At 63.4% G+C, this 1945-nt stretch overlaps 1 protein-coding gene across 1 annotated transcript in view; it reads left to right on the forward strand.

Moving 5' to 3' along the window:
* Positions 1–1404, forward strand: part of LOC104501645 (proto-oncogene tyrosine-protein kinase Yrk) — a 1947-nt gene extending 543 nt beyond the window's left edge. The window contains exons 3-6 of the mRNA XM_010145485.1: positions 7–36; positions 119–272; positions 749–880; positions 1028–1404. Of these exons, the coding sequence (XP_010143787.1) occupies positions 7–36; positions 119–272; positions 749–880; positions 1028–1236 (525 nt within the window). The 3' untranslated portion in view covers positions 1237–1404. The remainder of the gene's footprint in view (positions 1–6; positions 37–118; positions 273–748; positions 881–1027) is intronic.
* Positions 1405–1945: the final 541 nt, after the last annotated feature.

The raw sequence follows: 1945 nt of genomic DNA on the forward strand, positions 1-1945 counted from the left end.
CTGAAGCTGCCCCAGCTGGTGGACATGGCTGCCCAGGTACTGGGGGCGCTGGCACGGGGTGGGGGTACCCCCCCCCAGGGATGCATACAGGGGGTCCTCACCGCTTCCCCCACCCCAGATCGCGGCGGGCATGGCCTATATCGAGCGGATGAACTACATCCACCGGGATCTCCGGGCTGCCAACATCCTGGTGGGGGACAACCTGGTGTGCAAGATCGCGGACTTCGGCCTCGCCCGCCTCATAGAGGACAACGAATACACAGCGCGCCAGGGTGAGCCGCCTTGGCAGGGGAGACCACTGTCCTGTGTCCTCCATACTCCATCCCACCCTGGGCCTGGGGATGGTCACCTCCAATGCGGGGGGCCCTGGGTGATGGGTGCTCCAGATGATGGGTGCCCCAGGGGGTGGATATCCTGGGTGATGGACCCCCTGGATGATGGGTGCCCCGGGGGATGGGAACTCCAGCGGGGGGATGAGCACCTCAGGGGATGGGTGCCCTGGTTGATGGGTTCCCCAGGTGTGCAGCCCCTCTGGTGCAGGTTGCCCTGGGTGCTGGGTACCCCAAGAACTGGGTGCCCCACCTGTGGGGTATCCCAGACACAGAGTGCCTTGGGTGTGGCTGTCCCCAGTGCTTGGCACCCTGGGTGCAGGATGCCCTCGGTACAGGCTGCCCCAGGCTGCAGGGTGTCCCCAGTGCTGGGTGCCCCGGGTGTGGGTACAGCAGGGTTCACCTGCCTCCCCTTGCAGGTGCCAAGTTCCCCATCAAGTGGACGGCGCCGGAGGCGGCGCTTTTTGGGAAGTTCACCATCAAGTCGGACATCTGGTCCTTCGGCATCCTCCTGACTGAGCTGGTGACCAAAGGCCGGGTGCCCTACCCAGGTATGGCCCCACCAGGACAATGGGGTGAGGGCAGGGGCTCCCCTTGCCCAGCGCTGCTGCCAGCCTTGTGCCTCAGTTTCTCCACTGGTTTGTCCTGTGGGGATTGCTGGTTGCTGAGCCCATGGTGGGGGGTTCTTTGTCACGCAGGGATGAACAACCGTGAGGTGCTGGAGCAGGTGGAACGGGGGTACCGCATGCAGTGCCCGGGGAACTGCCCCCTGTCGCTGCACGAGGTGATGGTGCAGTGCTGGAAGCGGGACCCCGAGGAGCGGCCGACCTTCGAGTACCTCCAGTCCTTCCTTGAGGACTATTTCACCGCCACTGAGCCCCAGTACCAGCCGGGGGACAACCAATGACCCGGCGCTGGCACCTCCCAGCTGGACTCTGGGGTGGCTTTTGGGGGATCCTCCCCCTTTTGCAGGGGGAGGGCTGCTCCTTTTGCCTGTGCCCCACCCCAAATGCCTGTCAGGTGGTGCTTGGGGATTGCAGGGGGCTTTGCACAAAGAGTTTGGACTCAGAGAGGGGTCAAGGCCCCCCAGGCCCCCTTTGCCCCCCTCCTCGTTGCCTTCACACCCAGCTTTGAACTGGAGAAATGCTTTGGCTGGGGGGAGGAGGGTGGGGAACTCCCCCAGACAGCCCCACTGCATCAGAGTGGGGAGGAGGCATTCTCCATCCCACCCCCAGTCTCCTCTCCCCTGGTTCAGCTCTGTGCTCCGCCCCCCAAATCAGGGGAAGGTCACCCCCCTTTGCCCCCCACCTCGTTGCCTTCACACCCAGCTTTGAACTGGAGAAATGCTTTGGCTGGGGGGAGGAGGGTGGGGAACTCCCCCAGACAGCCCCACTGCATCAGAGTGGGGAGGAGGCATTCTCCATCCCACCCCCAGTCTCCTCTCCCCTGGTTCAGCTCTGTGCTCCGCCCCCCAAATCAGGGGAAGGTCACCTCAACCACCCCCCACTTTATATTGTCTTTAATTTATAAGATTTTTATACCCCTCACCCCCAGGGATCTCTGTATTTGGGGGGTCTCCTGCCACCCCCCCTTTTACCTCCTCTCCTTACAGCAGA

Source organism: Buceros rhinoceros, unplaced genomic scaffold (genome assembly GCF_000710305.1).
Source record: "Buceros rhinoceros silvestris isolate BGI_N320 unplaced genomic scaffold, ASM71030v1 scaffold26761, whole genome shotgun sequence".
NCBI classification, from domain to species: Eukaryota; Metazoa; Chordata; class Aves; order Bucerotiformes; family Bucerotidae; genus Buceros; species Buceros rhinoceros.